The 22613-nt window shown below is 39.8% G+C and overlaps 1 protein-coding gene across 1 annotated transcript in view; it reads right to left on the reverse strand.

Moving 5' to 3' along the window:
- Positions 1-15369, reverse strand: part of ZBBX (zinc finger B-box domain containing) — a 59501-nt gene extending 44132 nt beyond the window's left edge. Inside the window, exons 1-3 of the mRNA XM_032225867.1 lie at positions 15197-15369; positions 7218-7339; positions 6629-6742 (exon numbers count right to left, since the gene is read on the reverse strand). Of these exons, the coding sequence (XP_032081758.1) occupies positions 6629-6742; positions 7218-7285 (182 nt within the window). The 5' untranslated portion in view covers positions 7286-7339; positions 15197-15369. The remainder of the gene's footprint in view (positions 1-6628; positions 6743-7217; positions 7340-15196) is intronic.
- Between the last annotated feature and the right edge of the window lie 7244 nt (positions 15370-22613).

Consider the following 22613-nt stretch of genomic DNA (forward strand, 5'->3'; position numbering starts at 1 on the left):
ACCGTACCGGAACAGTACCTGGTGCTCCCGGCATACCGCCTGCAACCCACCACTGAAGTAGTGGCAAAATGACCAAAAGAAATAATAACTTCTTCCAGTTCTAGTATTAACTTCACTCTTTCACAGCAAAACAAATAATTACAAACCAACAAATTGAAGAGCCATCATTTACTGTAAAAGAAAGGGAGGGAGGGATCACAAACTTGTTTGAAAGTAGAATGTGGTATTAAAGACTGTGGGGAAAAGATACAAAAATTAATGACTAGGGTCCAAGATCATTAGTAACACTTAAACTTAAACAGAACTATATATCTTGTTAAGTACACTGGAACACTAATGACCAAGTACATATCCTTAAAAAGCTGATCCTGGGAAAGAAAGTTAACATTATTACTCACATCGCTGAGAAAGGGAAACAAATACAAAGAGGTTAATAAAGTAGTTTTCAAATTTATACCAAAAAAAAGTTACAGATAAAAGGGTTGTGCTTTGCCTGCAGAATATTTCGACATCTGAAATGGATTCTCTCAAATAAAGAATGATTACAAATGGTGTTTTTTTTATAATGCAGCCATATGCACCTAAAGCTCATAAGGACTGAATTTCTAGTATAATATAAGAAGAACTTTATAAATAATAAATCCCTCTTAAAGAATGGAAAGTGAAGTTGAGGACCTAGAGTACTTGAAATAACAAAAGACCAATGGAAAAAAAACAAACAAAACAAACAAACAATGGGACAGAGAAAGTTTTGGCCTAGTGTCAAACTCGATTTCTTTTTTTTTTCTTTTTTTTTAATAATATATTTTATTCATTTTCACATTCCATTTTACAATCACTTATATACAGGGTATTTGCTATAAGAAAAAAAAATAAAAATAAATAAAAAATAAATAAAAATAAATAAAAAAGAAAACACAACTCATCATTCACAACCCCACCTGACACTTCCATCCTCCATACACCCCATCTACCCCCTCCAACTTTCCTTTCCTCCCTCTAACGCTCCCCTCCTACTTCCCTTTCCCCTCAAACCTTCCTTCTCCCCTTACTCCCAACACGCCCTCCTTACATTCCCCTTACTCCTTCCTTACTCCTCCCTCCTCTTTCCCTCTACCTCCCTCCTTGGTGTATTCCTTTATTCAAGTGTTGTTTATTATAATCTAATAAAAAGTAAAATAAACCAAGGAAAAAAAAAATTTAAAGAAAGAAAAGAGAAAAAAAAAAAGGAAAAAAAAAGAACAACCGTATATAAGTGCATTCTTGTTCTTATTGAGACTATGTTAACACCCACCCACCCACCCCCCATAAATCCCCATCCCTACTCCTCCCGACTTCCCAGGGCCCACACCTGGCACTGCCTTCTATCTAAAGTATCTTATATTCATATGGATTAAAAATAAAAGCAATATATTAAAGGAAAAAAAAAACAAAACAAAAAAAAAAAGAAACTCTTTGTGTTAAGCTCAGCCCCCCATCTTTATATATGCTTAAATAGTGTAAGTCATTCTATCTATATTTTATTCTCGTCTCTTGCTTCTTTGTTATTTACCCCGACCTCCTGTAGACTCCCCATTCCTCTTCCTTAACCTTGTATTCAGATAAACATTTATCCAAATTTGTATAGACATCAATATACAATCTAACTCAAAAATAATCCCTTCTAGTAAAATTTAAGCAGCGTGGATCATTCCACATATTCAAATATTACTTTACAGAAGAATAATCAAACTTTCCCTTTCTTAACCTTAATTTCAAACAATAATTCAAAATAATCTGACCAAACTTTCCCTTCTTAGTAAAGTTTAAGCAGCGTGGATCAAGTATTACTTTACACAAAAATCAGCTTGCATTCTATCTTGAAATGATCCCGACCAGCTTTCCCTTCTAATAGGATTTAAACAACGTAAATCATTCCGCATGCATTTTGCCCTCATCCCTTGCTTCTCTGATATTTACCACTATCAAATTTATGCAGACATTAGTTTAAAATTTAGCTCAAAATAATTTCACCAAGCTTTCCCTTCTAATAAAAATTAAATAGCATAGATCATTCCACATATTCAAATAATACTTTCAACAAGAATCAGTTTACCTTCCGCTTTAAAATTATGTCATCCAGCTTTCCCTTCTAACAGAATTTAAACAACATAAATCATTCTGCATTCATTTTACATATATACATTCAGTATCACCCCACCAATATACGTAAATCATTCCGCATGCATTTTACCCTCATCCCTTGCTTCTCTAATATTTGCCACTATCAAATTTATACAAACATTAGTTTAAAATCTAGCTCAAAATAATTTCACCAAGCTTTCCCTTCTAATAAAAATTAAATAGCATAGATCATTCCACATATTCAAATAATAGTTTCAACAAGAATCAGTTTACCTTCTATTTTAAAATAATCTCTTCAAACTTTCCCTTCTAACAAGATTTAAACAACGTAAATCATTCTGCATGCATTTTACATATATACATTCAGTATCACCCCACCAATACATTCCGCTTTTTCTGCCGGAGAGAGGTCGCAAACCCCCATTCAATCCACAACTTTGGTGAATATTTTAGAATGTCTAAATCCTCAAACTCCGCTTTTCTGCTTCTCCGAGGGAGGGGGAGCTACCCCCTCCATCTTGCAGCCATGTGGTCTGTTGCTTGCCTTCTCCTTCGGCTTGTCTCTCCTCTTTTCCAAGTGAATCAGGAAGTCCCGCCTTCAAAGTCTTGTAATAGAAATCTCGAGCCTCCGAAACAGAATTGAGACGAAGTCTTTGATTCTCAAATGTGACCGTAATGCCGGCTGGGGCCTCCCATTTATATTGAATCTGATGATTTCTAAGCTCTTTAGTTAAAAAGGTATAGTCCCTTCTTGCCTTTAACATCTGGAAAGGTATTTCTTTGAAGACAATCAAGTCCTGGCCATCAACTCTCAATCTATTATTGTAAAATTTTTGCATGATCGCGTTTCTGGATTCTTTTGTGGAGAAATATATGATTATGTCCCTCGGGAGCTGTCGCTGTTCCGCTACCAACGAATTCTGGCGATAGATTTTCCGAATCTGCCAATCAAAGTTAAGTCCCGGGCTTCCCACCGCATGGCTGAGGGCTTCAACAAAGGTCTGTTTCAGATTCTCTCGCTCCTTTTCGCGGAATCCTCTGACTCTTATCGCGAATGCCTTCTTATTAAAGTTTATCATAACGAGCTGTTCTTGGCTGTCTCTAATTTTTTGTTGTAATATTTGAATATTAGTAGTCAAATTAGAATTAGCCTCCTCCAAACTTTCCAATTTATTCTCTATTTCAGCGGTATAATCTGACAGGGCAGACACGGCTGCAAACGTATTCGCCTTCATTTGGTCAATTTTAGACTTTAAATCACCATATAGCTCCAATACAAATTCCTTAATTTCTTGTTTAAAATCATTAAACATTTGAAAAAAAAATTCCTGTGTTAAGAATTCTCCAGTAGAGGGCGTAGGAGACAAGGGCTGCGATTCCAGTGTAAATTCTTTAAGCTCATTCACAGATTCTTTAGGCACATTTGTAGAGAGACGCTTCGATTTTGACCTGGGTGCCATTATAAATAAACAAAAAACAGCGCTTTCGCTCCCCTCTGTTTCCAAAAAAAACAAAAAAAGTTATTTTGTTAAGGAGCGGTCTGCAGGAAGGTAAAACCGGCTACGTACATCCCCTATCAGTCACCAACGGAGAGAAATCACCATTTTGAAGTCCGTTTAAACAAAGAAGCCTCTAAGACAAATGGTGCTGGTATTTAAGATAGTAATAAAAGCATAAATCTCACAGGAGTGGGACCCGCCCGTATTAATCCTAGCTTCAAACAACTTTGCTTTGTCCTGGGGGGGGGGATCGCCTGTCTAGGGCTGCAAAAAAAGGCAGCTGAGAAGAACTGGCTGGAGATAAAAGCTCCGCTCACGCTGGATCTAATCTCTGTCCACAGCCAAAAAAAAAGAGAAAGGCTGTGAATTACGAATAGACCCTAGCACACAGAGCTACTCCCTGCCCCTTTATAGCCAAAAAGGGGTGATATCTATGATCTTATTTAGATATACAGACCAGATCTCTGAGAGAGCTCGGTTGAGCCCTCCTCGGCGACAGGCTCCGCCCCCCCGGAAGTCTGTCAAACTCGATTTCATTGAGGGCCGCATTAGAGTTGCGTTTGACCTTGGAGGACTGGAGTAGGCGTGGCCAGCTCAATGTCACTCATGCAGGGGGTGCCTGTGGTGGACTGAACACTCTGCCAGAGAAAACAGGCTCCCGAGCTCCATTCTCAGCTGCAATGGCCTCCTGCAACCCTCTGCCAGTGAAAAAGGATGCGCCCTCCCAAGTTCCTTTTTCGCTGGCAGAGGCACTGTGGGCCAGTCCTTCGCTGTTTCCAGGATAGCCCCACAGGCCAGAACCAAGCACCCTGTGGGCCTCCACCCCTGGGCCTTGAGTTTGACACCCCTGGCCTAAAGTGTATGTGTAAATGTAAATGAAGATTCAATCATCCAGGCCAAAAGCATCTAAAAAGTTTAAATCATGGCCACTAGACCAAAGTTTATTAAACTGAGATATGTCTTAAACTTTGAGCCAGTTGCCATTATTTAACCATTTTTAGATGCTTTTGGCCTGGATGATTGGGCTTTTACATTTTCAATACATTTTAGGAAGAAATCCCTCCAGTTGGTATGGCAAGAGTTGGTACATTCCAACAATTCTCTGCCTAACTTAACATTTTTCATTTTGACTGAAGAAGTTACTTGGAGGAGTAATGAAACATCTCAGTTTGTTCCAGTTCCCCATGATTTAACCTTTTTAGATATTTTGGCCTAGTGCAAAGATACAGTATATATTAAGCCAGAAATGTATTGAAGCTTCTACTGAAGTTGCTGGGATAAAAATCTAAATTTTTCTAGCTTGGATTGAGAGGCATGGCACTTACAGTTTCTATCAAGACAGCAATTGGTAGAAACCTGCTGAATTGAGGTGGGGTGGTAAAGTGGGATAAGGGAGGGGAGAGACAGGTGGCTTATACATTGCACCTTTCCACTAATTGGGGATGGAAAAACAATACAGAATTGACCTAGAATGAAAATATACAATATTAGAGCCATTATCCAACTGTGGTTAGATAGAGCTATTGCTATGAACTTAATTATGGAATGTGAAGATTACTCTGAAAGCGGGTGTTCACAAATACGAACTTGTATTATTCTCACTGGAGGAAAATGTCACTTTCTTACAACTAGTCATTTTAAACAGTTTCATTATTATTTTGTACTATTTTATGGTTAATTAAAAAAAAACTGGCAGGTACTTCAGAAATCATTACACTCAATTTTATTATAATGTGAAATTTGCTACAATACAGCAAAATTTCATTTTAACAGACTAATGGTAAGGAAGTTATCTGTTATTTGCAAATATTCAATAAATTCACAAGTACAAAGCTGCAGCAATTCACATCATTTGTATTAATTGACATCACTGGTAAAAACATCATTAAGCAAATGACACAAAAGACATTATGCAAATGAAAATTATATAACTCTGCATCAATTTCTGTCATTATTTGCAAAACAACATCAACATGAAAGTGATACAAATTGTGTGTCGTTCCTGTCACTTGACATGAAACAGCACAATTTGTCTCAGTTGTTTAATGGTATTATTACAAATTATATAAATCATTGAAGAAATGTGATCCTTTGCATTCAAAGTCCATTATATCAAGTCCTATGAGATTTCCTTACGCTGCCAGCCTTAAAATATTCAAACCCTTCTTGCTTTAAAGGCAAAAGTGTCTTCTCAGAATTTTCTATCCATTTATATTCCTGTCCATGTATATCATTTATTAATTCCCTGTATCTTTACTCCCACTTCAGACAATTTGTCACAAATAATAGAAAAGGTTGATATTCCCTTCGTGTAGTGGCAATTTATCATACATGACTTCTGCACCTCTGCCTAACAGATAAGAACTCTTACAGTGGATGATAGAAGCCATGATATGGTTCCTTTCAGGTCTCTAGTCCCAAAGATAGAACAGAACATCAGAAATTATAATCCTATGATTACAATTCACTGAAACAGCATAATCACAGGCCAGCTGCTAAATACCCAGATTACAATCACATGATCACAGGGATATTGTAATGGGTAAAACTCCAAGCACCATCCTAAATCCCCGTATGTACCACCATATCTTTCATTTATTTTTTTGAAAAATCATGCAAGTTTCAGTATGACAGTGATGGTATTTTTCTATCCATATTTACTGCATTTTTGTCTTAGCTATTATGGCTGCAGATGAAGGAGGGAAAATAAATGTGCATCATTTTAAGTATGTTGTCTATATATGTATATTGAGAAAGTATGCTAGAGATTATGAGAAAAGATGCTTGAATATGGAGAAAGCATGCCAGAGGTATGATGATGTTTTTATGCGTTAATAAGTTCTGTGTGTATGTTTATGAATATACATAAAACTATATATAAAGCTATGTAAACAAATAGTACACTGAGCATTGAAATAATACTACTTTTCTATGGTTGGGTAACCTCCAAATGTGTGCTCTTTTACTCTCCAAATAATAATGAGAGCCATTAAAGTTCTACCTACCCTCTGTCTTGTTTCTCTCTGCTCATATTTGATTGTAGTTGCTTCAGTTTCTTCTCCATTTCATTATTTTCAAGTTCCAGCTGAACCTTTTCCAAATGCAGCTCCCGTACACTTCTAGAGGGATTAAATTCAGCTCTAAAACTGGCACCAAACTGTACTTTATTTTTCTATTTAAAGCATATGCAATGCAGCAGAAAATGGCAGATTGGTATTTTGATGGAGTTTTTTTAAAACCTGACTGTACATTTACATCTTGGCTTTTTAATTTTAAAAAAGGACATCCTGTTTCAGCAATTTCAGATAAAGGAATAATTATTTAAGAATAGACCACCAATTCAGGACAAAGAAAAACAAAAGGAAAAAAAAACAGAAAATGGACATCAGAAAACACTTATAAATGTGAACAGCACTCCAATTTTAAACACTTTTACATGGTGGCAGCTCTCATTTGTTTCAATAAAATTAACTTCAAGTAAGTAATTTTAGGATTGCAGCTTTAGTGGTTAGAAATAGTTTGCATTTAATGATGCATATAAAAAGGCAATAGATTATCCAAGCACTTCAAAATCAATTAGAGAAAGAAACTTACTTTTCCTTCAGTTTTACGGAAACTCCAGTTTTTGAACCAGGGAGTATCACAAAATCATTGATGTTCATGATTGCAAATTCAGAAAAGCTTAAAGACGTGTCCAAATCATATAGTTTTGAAACCTGTTTACAAGAGAAAAAAACTTATATTAAAACAGTTTCTTTAACAATTCCATCTGTATTTATAATTGGAAGTGGAGAAAATAAGTACTGAAGAAGGACAGCTAAAGGTACTGTTAAGTTTCACCAATTAATCAATTAGACACTGAATCTAACAATACTGAATAATAACCTTTACACAAGGATATTATTATATGTAAAAGGCTTTGAAATAAAGATTTGGGATTAGCTTCCATATACTTAAATCAGTGAGGTTTAAGTAGATCTTGGTTAACTTCTTTTAATTTCAAGTTGCTTATTTTAAACATGACAAAGTCTAGATGCAAGCAATGAGTTAGAAAAGGGCAGATTGTTGATGTTTACAGAATGATGTAACCATCTATTTGTGTTCAGATGGAATGCATCATGATGGTCACTATAATTATATAGCAACTTGGAAGTGAAAAGCCAGATCCTTAAATTCAATGGAAATGCTACTGTGTTTCCCCAGGGTCTTATTTTCTTTTGACCCCGAAATAAGTACTTGGCCTTATTTTCGGGGAGGTCTTATTAGTTTTGAGGTGCAGGAGGTAGTGAGTGTGGTCACCGCATGGCAGCTGCTGTGTTGCAATATTTTTGGGGAACGGTTTGTTTTAGCACATGCACTCAAAAAGCCCGATTGGGCTTATTATCCAGTGAGGTCTTATTTTCAGGGAAACAGGGTATGCTTATGGGTTAGAATGAATGAGTGTTCTTATGTGTAATAGCAATCTTGGCTTAGATTACATCTGAAATTCAAGTTTGAGATGACTCCTACTGTTAGCATCTCTATTGGCATTTTGGGAAACTTAGGGCTACGGTTATAGTTTTGTGATGCTTATGGTAAAACTTTCCCCTGTGGATTGGATTCAGGAGGAATGTAAAATGTTTGGTAGCAATCATGGGTTCAGATCAACCCATGCAGTGGGTTGATCTGACAGTGCAGTGAATAAATACTGCAGTGCATAAACAACAGTGCAGTGAATAAATAACAACTTGGCCAACCCTCTGATAAATTCATAGTAAGCTTCAGTACTCGATTTTAACCCTAAAAGATAGTCAAAACAATCACTGTACCCATACATTGACCTTGATTTTAATCCACACACTAAATATAACCATCAACATTTGAGGTTTCCTGTAAAAAATTACTCTGAGAACAAGCATTATGGTAATTTTTTATAATTAATAGTTTGTTTTACTTCAGTTTGAAATTGAGTGCAAAGACTAGGCTCAATGTTTGTATTGTCATTATAGTCAAATTAGCACAAGAGGGTCCTCTGAGGTTTCTAATAAAATTAGGATAAGAACATTGCACTGAATTGTATATGTTGCTGTGTTATGTTTACATTGCAGTGGGACTGGATGGAGGTGAAGGTGTGAATTAAATATTCATCTGGGCATTTTGGAAAAGTTAAGAGTTTTGAATTATATTTCATTAAGTTTTGTGTTAAAATTAAGGGGTCAGGTTTTTTTGTTTGTTTGTTTAGTGTTAGTTTTTGTAGGTTTACATTCCTCATTATTTCAAGTTTGGCTTTCTCTCTATAACCGGGATGGCAAACCTATGGCACACATGCCACAAGGTCGCACGCAGAGCCATTTTTCCGCTGGCCAGTGCGCATGCACGTGCTGGCTAGCTGACTTCGGCCTTCTTGCCTGAGGAGGGCGAAAACAGCCTCCCCTGCACCCCTGGAGGCCCTCCAGAGGCTTCAGAAGCTTCCCTGAAGCCTTCGGAGCACAAAAAAAAAACCCGGTCCTACGGGCAAACCAGAAGTTCGGGAATGGACTTCTGATTTGCTCGTAGGGCTGGTTTTAGCCCTCCGGAACCTTCAGGCTTCCATGAAGCTCTGGAGGACAAAAAACGACCCTATGAGCAAACCGGAAGTCTGTTCCTGAACTTCCGGTTTGCCCTTAAGGCTGGTTTTTTTGCGCTCCGGAGGCTTCAGGGAAACTCCTGAAGCCTCCGGAGAGCCTCCGGGGAGGCCAGGAGAGGCTGTTTTCACCCTCCCCAGGCTCCTATAAAGCCTCTGGAGCCTGGGGAGGATGAAAAAAGCATGCCAAAAATGGTCATGCGCTCAAGCGCACTGGGGTTGTACACACTGCATTATGGGTGTGGCATGCCCATGCATGACCCCCCCTGCGCTCCCCCCGCTTTTGGCAGGCAAGCCAAAAAAGGTTCACAATCACTGCTCTATAAAGTTTCCACACACTCCTCCTTTTCCTGCCCTCAGGCATTTTAAAGAATAAATCCAAACTTTCTTCCAGCCATATGATTCCATTCCATTCCACTTCATTCTACTCCACTCTATTCCAATGGTAGGGAGTTCTTAACATAAAGCCAGTGGTCTTCCATCTAGACCCAATACTAATATAATTGTCCCAAACAGTAAGTTTAAGCATGTTAGTACTTGCTAGGTGAAACGAAGCAGGTCTTTTGAAAACATACAGAGGGCAACAGGATAAACACAAACCGATATCTTGACCTAACAGAACATTCATACTTAGTGTATGACTAAGATTATGTAAATATATTATGCTCCAAGCATAGTTGAATGAGTATATTTGTTTTTCCCTAAGGAGAGGTTTACAATATTCAGCCTCAGTGCACCAAGCACTCATTAAAGTAACTAGAAATTACTCAGAGAAATATTGCCTGGAGTCAATTTTTCACACTGGTGTTTTATCACAGAGTCATTCTATAAAGATGAAGCATTATATTTTCTAGATATTACTTTACCCATGAATAGGGGCATAGTTTTAACCATATCAATACAAACTTACTGACATTATTTTGGATTTCTTATTGAACAGGATTTTTTAGTAAAGGGGGAAATGAAAGTGGAGGAATGGGAAGAATTCAGTAGGAAAGTGCATCCTTTGCAATTGGAAGATCAGCAGCTCAGCTCCTAATATTTTCGCCATAAAAGGCTCAGCAAACAGCTTAGAAAAATTCTCTGCTTGGGTGATATTGGGATAGATTCCCATATCTGGTTAACTGACACAATTAACCCTTTTAGCCCAGCTTGTTTAGGGTTAATCTATTATTCAGACAAGAAAATTAGGTTGAGTACATTGTACTTAGTTAAACCGAAGTGTATTGTGTGAACCCTGTTTTGAAAAGCCATTTCTTACCTACTTGCAATTTGCAATATATGACTCTAACAGCACATTTCTAAGCAAGATATTAAAAATACTTTACTCCCAAATCCATCCAACAAATACTAGAACTTAAAAAAATATGACTGTTTCCACCAGTTATATCTAGTTAGCAATGGGAGAGGAAGCCACTCAGATGTTCCAGGACTTTATGCCAAAGTAGGAAAAAAAACTCAACTCTTTAATAAAAGGCAACCCAGTCCAGCCTCAGTCTCCCCAAAACTAGAACTTCCTGCTGTCCTTAGGAATTTAATTCAAAACAAGCAAGGTTTTACCACTAAACCTAGCACTGGGTAGCATCTTGAGGACTTCCTGACAGGCATGCATTCAGCTTTTTAGGTTTTTTTTAAAGCTGCTTTTTATAAAAAAAATGATGCAGAGATACAAAAAAAGTGAGATGGAAAATCTCATTGATCTAAATGCCAGAGCCCACTGTAACAGTATTACCAAAAAGGCATTAAGAGATGTTAACCTAATCTTGCATAACTTCTTCTCTGGTAATATTGTACTGCTAACTAAAGCATATAAAATATTTGCTAGACCAATTCTTGAATACAGCTCATCTGTCTGGAACCTGCACTGCATATTGGACTAATACAATTGAGTGAGTCCAGAGATGCTTCACGAGAAGAGCTCTCCACTCCTCTGCTCACAACAGAATACCTTATGCTACCAGGCTTGAAATTTTGGTCTTAGACAACTTAGAACTATGCCACCTTTGGTCTGACCTAAGCGTAGTACATAAAATTATCCGCTACAACGTCCTACATGTCAACAACTACTTCAGCTTCAGCCACAACAATACATGAGCATACAATAGATACAAACTCAAGGTAAACCACTTGAAACTTGATTGCAGAAAATATGACTTCAGCAACAGAGTGGTGAATGTCTGGAATGCTCTACCTGACACTGTAGTTTCTTCCCCAAACCCCCAATACTTTAACCTTAGACTGTCTACTGTCGACCTCACCCCATCCCTAAGAAGTCTTTAAGGAGTGTGCATAAGCGCCTACTATCCCTGTCCTATTCTTCCATTGTATTTGTAGCCATTTCATGTATTCAAAATCATGTTTATACTTATATATGTTATCTAATACATGCTTGATGAACTAAATAAAATAAATTAAAATAAAATAAATAAAATAATAAAATAAATAAAATAATAAAATAAATAAAATAAATAAGATAAATTAAATAAATTAAATAAATTAAATAATAAATTAAATTAAATAAATTAAATAAATTAAATTAAATAAATTAAATAAATTAAATAAATTAAATAAATTAAATAAATTAAATAAATTAAATAAATTAAATAAATTAAATAAATTAAATAAATTATTTCCCCCCCCCCCAAGATGGCGGCATGCTTAGACACTGTGGCTTTGAGCTCCTGGTGTCACAGTAGAGTTAGGCAAAAACTAGTCTATACCCGCAGAGAGTTACTAAATAGTGGATCTTCTAGTCAACTAGATTTTACCAGCAACTTCCAGCAGTCTCATAATATACCAAGTGACATAGTAAGACTGCCAGTCTCCACATGGATCATTGTTGGGCCTAGGAGACAGCGAAGAGAGCGAAAGCAGAAGTGGGGATGCAGAGCTGGTTTGCTAGTTCGGTTACAGAAGCAGCCTCACAGACCAGCATTACCAAGCATTTTTCTAACCAACTCTAGATCCTTTGTCCACAAAACTGATGAACTAGAGCTATGGATGGCAGCGAATAAGCTCATTCGTGACTGCTGTGTGATGATCAACATAGAGACCTGATTTCATCCACTTGTACCGGATCCGTCACTGGAACTAACTAACCGCACCACACACCGCTTTGACAGAAACAGCAACTCTGGTAAAAGCAAAGGTAGAGGACCTTGTATTTACACACATATTAACTAGTGTACTAATAGTAGAGTTGCTTATACTCACTGTTCTGCAGATGTGGAATTCTTAACTGTCATTTGTCGGCCATTTTATTTACCTAGGGAGATTTCTGTTATAGTTATCACTTCTGTTTATATTCCACCTGATGCAAATGTTAGCGCAGCGCTCTCTAAGTTACATGACGCCATCGAGAGGCAGCAGCAAACTTACCCTGAGGGGCGCTTTTATCGTGGCTGGGAATTTTAATCAAGCCAGTCTAAAGTCTGTTCTCCCTACGTTTGTGCAGTATGTGCAGTGTACCACCAGAGGTAAGACTACTCTAGACCATATGTACTCATACTTAAGACAGGCATATAGAGCAATCCCCCTCTCCCATCTGGGTACGTCTGACCACATCTTTCTGCTACTGTGCCCAAAGTATATCCCCCCTTAGGAAAAGGATACGACCAGTCTTGAAAACTGTCAAAAACTGGCCGGAGGGAGCACTCTGCCAGTTGCAGGACTGCTTCGAGACTACCGAGTGGAGTATATTTGAACATTTGGAGCTACAAGAATTCACTGACACTGTACTCTCATACATTAAAACATGCACAGACAATGTAACAATGAATAATTGCATCAGAGTTTACAGTAATTGTAAACCCTGGATGTCAGCAGAGGTACAATCACTTCTGAGAGCCCGAGTCCACAATGAAGCCAGGGCAAACTTGAGAAGAGGCATTAAGGCAGCTAAACAGAAATACAAACAAAAGGTAGAGAAGCATCTGGAAGATAATAACTCAAGACAGGTGTGGCCAATAACAATAACAACACCTAACCAATTATAAGGGCAATACGAAAAAAATAGCCAATGCTAATGCCCTACTAGAAGAGGAGCTAAACAGCTTCTTTGCCCGCTTTGAGGTCAAAAGATCAGTCCCTGTGGCTCTAGCCCAAAGGCCCTCTAACCTCCAGCCACTCACCCTGGATGAACATCAAGTGAGAGCTGAGCTGAAGGCTGTAAATCCCAACAAAGCTGCAGGTCCAGACAGGGTGTTGGGGAAAGTGGTAAAAACCTGTGCTTACCAATTAACAGGGGTCCTGACAAGGATTTTTAACCTCTCCCTGCAACAGGCTAGAGTCCCATCATGCTTGAAAGCAGCCACAATTATCCCAGTTCTGAAGAAAGCAGCCATAAAAAGCTTGAATGACTATAGACCCATTGCACTGACATCTGTAGTGATGAGGTGCTTTGAAAGACTGGTCCTACAACACCTCAGGTCCTGTCTTCCACTACATTTTGATCAACACCAGTTTGCTTATAGAAGCAACAGGTCGACAGGGGATGCCATCACCAGTGTTCTACATATTGCACTGAGCCACCTTGAGAAATCTGGGAATTATGTCAGAATGCTTTTTATAGACTATAGCTCGGCCTTTAACACCATCTCACCAGGAATTCTCATTGAAAAGTTGACTGACCTGAATTTCCCTCCCCTCACTTGTGAATGGATCAAAGACTTCCTGACGGATTGTCCACAAACAGTAAGGGTTGGGTCCTTTACATCTTCCACGCTGAAGCTCAGCACAGGCTCCCCTCAGGGCTGTGTGCTCATCCCCTATCTGTACTCGCTGTATACATATGACAGCATATCCTCTGATCCATCCAACATCATAATAAAGTTTGCAGACGACACAACAGTGCTGGGTCTCATAACTGGAGGGGACGAATCAGCATACAGGGAAGAAGTCCAGAAGGTATCTGCATGGTGCTCAAGAAACAACTTACATCTAAATACTAGTAAGACAAAGGAGATGGTACTAGATTTCCGGAAGCACAGAAAGGAACCTGCCCCACTGTATATCGAGGGGGGCTGGGTGGAGAGGGTTTCCTCTTTTAAATTCTTGGGAGTGCTGGAAAAACAGCACGTCTCTGGTGATTGGAAAGGCCCAACAGAGACTTCATTTCCTTAGAGTCCTGTGAAAAAATCAGGTGGAACAATGGCTGATGACCCCTTTCTATCGGTCCACCATAGAAAGTGTCCTCACATATTGTATTACAGTATGGTATGCTGGTTTAACAGCTGCAGACAGGAAGGCACTACAGAGAGTGATCAATTTGGCACAAGAAACCATTGGTTGCCCTCTGACACCACTGGATGACATCGCCAGATCTCGCTGCTTTAGCAGAGTAAGGAAGATACTCAGAGATGATTCACACCCTGGTCAGTGTCTCTTTGCACTTCTACCATCAGGCAGAAGACATCAAAGCATAGCCAGCTGAACAAACAAGTTTATAGATAGTTTCTATCCTTGGGCTGTGAGACTTTTAAATACAACCACAATCACTCCATGCACATGTTAGGGTTTTTTTCTTTCTTTTTTCGTTTCTGTTATAATTTTGCACCAGTGAGGTTAAAACCAATTTCGTTGTATTTAAAGTACAATGACAATAAAAATTATACTTATACTTAAAATAAATAAAATAAAATAAAAATAAATAAAAAACCCTGGCTTTGTGCAACATTGGCAGCCACTGCAATACAAAAGCACCGAGGATATTGTGACACCCCTCCGCCCCCGCCCCAAAAAAGTATTATGCCCCCTGTAAGTGCACGGGAAATAACCCAGGACCCGATCCTAGCCTTGCCATCAAACCCCACGTTGAAGTTTTATGACAGATCCAGGATCCAGTGTGCAGGTGAGCGCCTCCAAGTAAACACGGAGCCCTTACTGTTCTAATACCCCAGGGTCCTTTAAATTAACCCCTTCTCCGCCGGTCCCTGAGCTGCTGCTGCTGCTGCTAGTCTTCCTCTTCACCCACCGGCTCAATTATCCCGAGGACTGCGAGAACCTGGCGGCCAGAGAAGGGCGCAACCCACGCTCCAGGCTTCCCTGGCCGGCTTCCTTCTGTCTCCCGAAGCCGCGCTCCCGCCGAAACAAGCTAGCCGTTCCCACGGCAACCGGTCGCTTTGGGCCTCTTCCACCTTCAAAAGCGAAGGGGGTGCGCGGCGCCAGGAGCGTTCCCTCTCGGAACGTTCCATTCTAGGAAGCCGAATTAGGGAGGGGGGGAGCTGGCAGGCAGGCTGGGTCTGACCGCGGGTTTTGGGTTGTTGTTTTTTTCCCCTCTCTCTCTCAGTGCTTGCCTTTATTTAAAATCGAGCATTTGCTCCTTTTTCCACCTCAGTGGGATACGGGAGTTGATTTCCAGCTTCAGGACCTGGTCGCAACAATGTGTGCCATATATCCAGATGGTCACTAGATGGCAGCTAAGATTACAGAATTTCTCAAAGTTGGGAAACTGCCCGGCTGGGGAATTCTGGGAGTTGAAGTCCACAGGTCTTAATGATGCCAAGGTTGGATACCCTTGCTTAGAGTGTACTAAAATGGTTGAGATTGCTGGCTAGCTCAGCTGCAAGGAATCAGATTGAAGAAATAAGAAAAATCTATAGATGTTTCCGCATCTGACTAAATAGCTATGTTTTTCAGGAGCTCCAACATAAAATGTTGAGATTTTGGGGAAAGTTCAGAGAAGAGCAACTAAGATGATCAAAGGAGTGGAGACTAAACCATATGAAAAACAGCTGCAGTCTTTGGGCCTGACTAATATAAAGAAAAGATGAATTAGAGGTGACATGATAGCAATGTTCCAGTATTTGAGGGGCTGCCACAAAGAAGAGGGGGGGGGGGTGTCAAATTATTTTCCAAAGCAGAGGGCAGGACAAGAAACAATAGTTGGAAACTAATGAAAGAGATAAGCAACCTGGAATTTAGGAGAAGCTTCCTAACAGTGAGGACAATTAACCAGTGGAACAGCTTGCCTTCAGAAATCTCCATCAATGGAGATTTTTAAGAAGAAGCTATACAGTCACTTTTCTGAAATGTGTAAGTTCTCCTGCTTGAGCAGGGGGCTCTGTTCTCCAGCTTTATTCTATTCCACCCCTTAAAGTGAAGTAAAGGACAACCATTTAAATATGAGCCAGCAGTGTGCAGCAGTTGCCAAAAAAGCCAACACAGTTCTAGGCTACATAAACAGAGGGATAGAATCAAGATCACATGAAGTGTTTAATACCACTTTATAATGCCTTGGTAAGGCCACACTTGGAATACTGCATTCAGTTTTGATCGCCACGATGTAAAAAAGATGTGGAGACTCTAGAAAGAGTGCAGAGAAGAGTAACAAAGGTGATTAGGGGACTGGAGGCTAAAACATATGAGTAACGGTTGCAGGAACTGGGTATGTCTAGTTTAATGAAAAGAAGGACTAGGGGAGACAAGATAGCAGTGTTCCAATATCTCAGCGGTTGCCACAAAGAAGAGCGAGTCAAGTTATTCTCCAAAGCACCTGAGGGTAGAACAAGAAGCAATGGGTGGAAACTAATCAAGGAGAGAAGCAACTTAGAACTGAGGAGAAATTCCTGACAGTTAGAACAATTAATCAGTGGAACAGCTTGCCTCCAGAAGTTGTGAATGTTCCAACACTGGAGGTTTTTAAGAAGATGTTGGATAACCATTTGTCTGAAGTGGTGTAGGGTTTCCTGCCTAGGCAAAGGTTGGACTAGAAGACCTTCAAGGTCCCTTCCAACTCTGTTATTCTATTCTAAATTACAGCTCAAAAATTGTTTTCTCAGTAGTTTGACAAAGGAATCATTAAAGTGTTATGGAGGATAAAGGTTTTGCTATAATGGAGGATAAAGGTTTTGTTATAAGAATAGCAAATAATTAAAGAGTTCAAAACTCAGTATGCTGGCAGAGTCTACATTTATGTTTCTACTCAGCCTTCAGTTGGGAATAATAGAATTACAGAGTTGAAAGGGACCATGTAGGTCATCTAGTCCAACTGCCTACCCAAGCAGAAGGCCCTACACCATTTCTGACAGATGGCAGTCCAATCTCTTATTGAAAGCTTCCAGTGATGAAGTTCCAGAACTTCTGAAGGCAAGTGTTCCATTGGTTGATTGTTCTCAATGTCAAAAAATTTCTCCTTATTTCTAGGTTGAATCTTTGAAAGTTGAATGAAACTTTGGTTTCATTGCCCTACAACCAGAGGTGGGTTTCAACTGGTTCGCGGCGGTCCCTGCGATCTGGTTGGTTGCCAAACCCGGAAGTAAGTAACTTCCGGGAACGGCGAAGGGCCCCCCCGCGCCCGCGCGCGCCCACGCCCGCTCCTTACCCGGTTTTGCCGAATTCTGCGCTTCCACGCATGCGCAGGACGCATACAGCGCCTGCGCAATCCTCCAGGAGCAGCTGGAGCATCGCACAGACGCTAGTACGCATGCGTGCGACGCGCACGCGAGGACGCCGCCGGCCTCGTTCCAACCGAACCGGTTGGAACGGGGCGAGAAACCCACCCCTGCCTACAACATAGCATAAAGGAATAGAGTTGTCTGTATTACTTTCTTAAAAGAAGAGGGTCAAGTAAGAGAAGTATAATTTTTTAATACAAATAACTTGAAAATACCTGTATATATACCTATGATATAATGCAGTAACTTCCTCCATCCAGATGCCCTCCAAATATGCTGAGGCTATTTAGTTCCCAGATTCCAAGCCAGCAGTTCCCATAAACTGTACTATATGGAAATTCTGAGCAAAGCAATTGTAACACATCAGTAGGGTGCCAGTTTGGGAAAGCTTTGAGTACAGCTACAAACCTGGTATTCCTAATTGCAGTTCTGGTTGCTGAAAGGAATATAGCTAAAGGACTCATCAATTTGTCTATCTGCCTTTCACAAATACCAGCCACAAACTAAGAGCTCTGAACCTGATTTAGTATCTTAGTACTATTGATATGTTGATACAAGCTGTGTGTTTTCCTACAAATTTAAAAGCAGCAAAATTCCTCTAAGTGAGAATTGGTTTGATATAGTGGTTAAAGCAGCAGGCTAAAAACTGGGACTTCTAGTCCCACATTAAACACAAAGATAGCTGGGTTACTTGACCCAGACTCTATCAATCCTAGGAAGAAAGTGGTGGCTAATAATGTCTGAAACTTTACTTGAAAACTGCAGGAATGTTTCCAGATATTCACCAGGAGTCAGTACTCATTTAAAGACACAGTATAGAACACCTCCAGGGGTGAAATTCAGCAGGTTCTAACAGGTTCTGGAGAACGGGTAGTGGAAATTTTGAGTAATTCAGGGATCCAGCAAATGCCACCTCTGGCTGGCCCCAGAGTGGGGTGGGAATGGAGATTTTATAGTATCTTTCCCCTGGAGTGGGGTGGGAATGGAGGTTTTGCAGTATGCAGTATAAGTTTAAGTTTTATTTTATTTATATGCCGCCCTATTCCCTAAAAGGGACTCAGGGCGGCGAACAACTTAAATGGGAAGGGGAGACATACAAGTACAAAATAAACATATTAAAATGACCAACAACCACACCTGTCGAGAGGGGAGGGGAGCTCATCAGCCCCAGGCCTGCCAACACAGCCAGGTTTTAACGGCTTTTCGGAAAGCAGGGAGAGAGGTGAGGGTCCGAATCTCCGCGCCCTCAGAACCGGTAGTAAAAAAAAATGAATTTCACCACTGATCACCTCTAATAATTTCCTACCAAATGCTAGGAAACCCAAGACAGAGAATGAAGTGTGTAATGACTACTTTTTCTTCAATGTAGGCATGGGTATAAAGTAAGGTGACCAGATGTCCCGCTTTTGGTGACAGTCCCGATTTTTAACAATTTGTCCCGCATCCCGCGGCGTTTTTAAAAAGTCCTGATTTTTTAAAAAAAATTAATCAAGAACACACACACACACACACGGTCAATGGTGTCACGCTTTACCAGTGTTAAAATCTGGTCACCTTAGTATAAAGGCAACATGAAGAATGCATATCCACCAACTGTTTTGGCTGTGATAGTCATACTTCAGGGGAGGGAGAAACTCTAAAGTCTTAGAACTCTAAAGCATTCTCAAGAATAATTACTCTTGAGTAATCTAGGGAGATTTTCAAAGGAGTATTAAGGGAGGGACAAGATCTGAAGACAGTCTTTGTGAGAGGATGTGTTTTACAGGAGTGCTGGTTGCAAGGAAGGTGGCTGTGGAATTTGATAGTAGTTGCAAAGATGAAAAAGTAAAGTTAAGGGCTTCTGATCAATATTATTTTATTTTCTGAAGCTGATGACTGCTCTGTTATATCAGTTCTCAATATAAAAGGGAGTTGGTGTGTTCTTCCAGTAGCTGTTTATTGCTCCAGGGCAGGGGTTCTTTGTAAGAGAATAAAGTTTTTAATTGCAAAAGCTGTTTATTGTTCTAGTTGAAGTCATTTCTTCAGTTCTATTCTTTCAGTTTTATTTTTTTATCAATAAATGTGATCGCTGCCCTGTGTTCAAATAAGATTCCAAACAAAAACACAATGCAACTAATTTTTGTTTTCTTACTTTGTGCAGAAGCCAGGGGCTTGTAAAAACCACCCAGAAAAGGAACAACATGTATTTTTCACAGTTTCATTATGATATCAATGTACACTTACACACAAGTGACAATCTTTGCAAAAAATATATGCTGTATAGTTGGGAGACCTAGTTCTTCGGAAAAGACTCTTCAAATAATTCAAAATGCCACTTGAGTACCTATTAATCAATTGTTCTAAGAGGTCTATGCTCTCGAACTGAGCAAATTTGAGATGCAATAACTGAACTCCCAAAATTCCCAACCAGCATAACCGTAGTTATTGCTGAAAATTCTGGAAGTTGGTCCAAATATCTAGATGTTGTTCAGTTGGAAAATTCTGCGTTTATATTTCACAGACAGAAGGGCTGCCAATGCATGGGTAGAAGAATAAAAACCAATAAAAGTTTATGTGTAAACCATGTTCCTATTTCTAATCCTAACACACTCTCAGCTTTCATATTACCCAAAATTTCCTGTAATGAAACAGGAATTACCTTACCAAGGGGGGAAAAGTGGAAGGCAATTCTTCCACCATCCTCAAGTTTGTTATAAAATACATGTGCATTTATTTATTTCATAGTGTTTCAAATCCATCTCTGCATATTCCACTGTAGAAAGCCAGCACCACTCTCCTAGAAGAATGAAATATTTTGAGGCATATTTTTTAAAAAGGCAGCGTATTATATTTCCCCAAAGGGAGAAATAGAGAAACACATTTTTTTGGAGGCAGGAAGTAGACTCAGTCTTTCTTAATAGCCCCACGAGATAAGTGGTGGGTTCTGGATCCCGAAACGGGCCCGGTGTCATCCACATGGATGTGTGCAGCACACACATGCATCTTAGCACCTCCGTGAGCCTCCACAATGCTCCAGCTGCTCAGCAGAGCATCACACAGGCGCTGTACACAGCATGCGTGGAAGCACCGAAGACTTAAAAGACTGGTAAGGAGCTTGGGCGGGTGGGTGGGCCCTCTGGAGCACCACACCGGAACAGTATCCAGTGCTCCAGGCAGGCTCATGTATGCCCGTACTGGGGCATACCACCTGAAACCCACCACTGCATCAGATACTGGGGCAGTTTTTAGAAATGCAGATTTGGTAACTCATTCAAGACAGGATATTTTGAAACAAAGGCAGAAAGGTAGGATTAGAAGCACCCATCACCCAAGATCCAACACAGGAAAAAGCCATTCAGCCACAATAGGAATTGCCCAATGCCTTTTCAGAACACAAGCCCCTTCGTTGCATCACCAGAAACTTCAACCAAACATAGTTCAGACAAACATCTAAGACTTGTACTTTGCCTATAGAGCCAGTTACAGTGGTGTGTTCCTACCAGTTCGGACCAGTTTGGGGGAACCAGTAATGGTTTGGCAGCCTGGGTTGCTGGACCCAGCAGCAACCCAGGCCTGCCATGCCCCCGAACCATTTCTCTGAGCAGCACTGTAGGTGTCGCTATCTTGTTTTTCACTTCTGCGCATACGCAGAACAATTTTTATTGCACTGTTTATGTGCATGCAGTGCGCACACATGCACAGCATGCATCAAATGCGTACGCACACCTATGAGCAAACCCACAGTAGTGTCTGCTGGAACCCACCCTTGGCCAGTTATGACCCCTACATAATTCATACATGGTCCATGGGAGTTGATAAACAACCAATACAATACATGTTCTTGCATAGAAACAGGAAGCTCAAATACAAAACCCAGAGAAGGTATAAAAACCCACTGTTAGGTATATAATCTAACGGTTGGGTTGGCAATATATAAACCATGTAACAACGCTGTACCTGTTTCTTTAAATCATGCTGAAAATGTGATTGGTTGCTGTTTCCTCAATCGGCCATAAGATGGAGCCAGAATCACTTTTAGATGCTGATCTGATCTGATCTGATCTGGAAACTGGCTGTTAGAAGTGCCGCATTGTGATCAGCGTGAGCTATTGTAAGTTTTGCAACTGCTAGCAAACTTTGTGTACCAGACTGTTTGTATGATTCTGGACTATGTTATTTGGATTATCCCTTAACTGAAAGACGTTGATGACTGACTCTCTTGGACTTGACTTGGACTGTTTGATGGGCTCCGACACCTCTATCTCCACAAAAGTAAAAGCCTATTTAAACTCCAGTGTCTCTGTATACTGGTTTGTGTGTTCTCCAACAACACTCTCACAACGCTTCTCTTAACGTACTCGCTCTCCCAACGGGGAGCTTACTTAACACTCAACTCCATTTTGTCAGCTGCCCAGAATCACATGTGGTTCTGCTTTATCTATAAACCATCTTTTCAATCACTATCCATGTTTCCAGTGACTTTTTCCTAGCGTGGAATTGATCCAGGTGGATATTTCTTTCCCACAGCACTAAGATGCAATGTGGTTTATTTTGAACTTAGCAGCATAGGAACCCATCAAATATAGCTGAGCAGTTTGTGTGGATCATCCCTCTATGCCTGTTCAGAAAACCACAGCTTAATAGATGACTGTAGTGTGTGAATGCACCAATATATTCACTTGCCTTTCAGCTGCCTTCTCTTTTTCCCAGAGGAAAAGTTATCATTTCAAACACTTTTATTTGCTTTTTAATATAATTTCAGAATGTCTTTAAGATGTTGGCTATAAGGAAGACTATTTATGAGAAGGATTTTCAATGCAGCACTCATCCTTCTAAGTCAAGGTAAATATCATTCAAGGTACCTTTCATTTCATTTTATTTTAAAATAAGAAATAGACTTCATATCACTGAAAAGTACATTGTTCACTCTTAACGTAAGGCTGTTCGTTTTGTACAATCTTGTTTCCTCTGCTTTCTGCAATATTCCCTATGAAGGAACATCTCTTTATGAAGACG

This window comes from Thamnophis elegans, chromosome 10 (assembly GCF_009769535.1).
Source record: "Thamnophis elegans isolate rThaEle1 chromosome 10, rThaEle1.pri, whole genome shotgun sequence".
Taxonomy (NCBI): domain Eukaryota; kingdom Metazoa; phylum Chordata; class Lepidosauria; order Squamata; family Colubridae; genus Thamnophis; species Thamnophis elegans.